We start from the raw sequence: 700 nt of genomic DNA, 5'->3' as shown, positions 1-700 counted from the left end.
AACTGTGATCTTAAACCCAACTAAAATCAGGGACAGCCCTCGATGCAGAGGAGAGGAGGCGCAGACTCTTCCTCCTCATCGGGCTGGAGGCTTATTGTGGTTTAGGCAATGATCCGACCATCACTGTGAGAGGAGCTAAGCTGTGCACGGAGAGGCAACGAGCAGATAAGAGAAAAACAAACTTTATTCATCAGGCAAATCAAAACCTCTTCTCTTCCACGCCTCTAACACAGCTGGTACAAAAACAACACGGGAGGTTTCTTTGAATTGCTTCCTCACATTTATTATCCACAAAGCTGATGAAGTCCGATGACTTGAAACATTGTGCCTTCTATCCTATTGGTCGAAAAGTCAAGGTGTGTATGTGCGTGTGCGAGTGGGGGGGGGGGGGTCTAGCCTGGACTCAGGTTCTGGATGTTCTCCCGACGTTCTTGATAGAGAGACTGGAAGGTTCTGGCTAAACTGAGGAGCGGAGCGTCACAATTCTCCATCTCCCTCTGTGAAGTACAAACACAGTGAAGCACAGTGATTAATGCTTGTTTAGCACTCGTAAACACAAAAGGGCACAGAGGATGTCCGCCATCTCCCCACGGAGTCAAATGAAGGCACAGTATACGGTGACATCTACATTGAACTACACTCACGGCTGATGTCTCGTGGTAATCCAAGCCCTGGCTCTGGGCCCACTCCTGGGCCACGG

At 49.4% G+C, this 700-nt stretch overlaps 1 protein-coding gene across 1 annotated transcript in view; it reads right to left on the bottom strand.

The window, feature by feature from the left end:
* Positions 1-253: 253 nt before the first annotated feature.
* ift27 (intraflagellar transport 27 homolog (Chlamydomonas)) overlaps positions 254-700 on the bottom strand; it is a 7,344-nt gene continuing 6,897 nt past the window's right edge. Inside the window, exons 6-7 of the mRNA XM_034581766.1 lie at positions 645-700; positions 254-497 (exon numbers count right to left, since the gene is read on the bottom strand). The exon at positions 645-700 is cut by the window's right edge and continues 54 nt beyond it. Of these exons, the coding sequence (XP_034437657.1) occupies positions 393-497; positions 645-700 (161 nt within the window). The 3' untranslated portion in view covers positions 254-392. The remainder of the gene's footprint in view (positions 498-644) is intronic.

The sequence above is a fragment of the Hippoglossus hippoglossus genome, chromosome 1 (assembly GCF_009819705.1).
Source record: "Hippoglossus hippoglossus isolate fHipHip1 chromosome 1, fHipHip1.pri, whole genome shotgun sequence".
Classification (NCBI taxonomy): Eukaryota; Metazoa; Chordata; class Actinopteri; order Pleuronectiformes; family Pleuronectidae; genus Hippoglossus; species Hippoglossus hippoglossus.
This window is presented reverse-complemented; position numbering and strand designations above follow the sequence as displayed.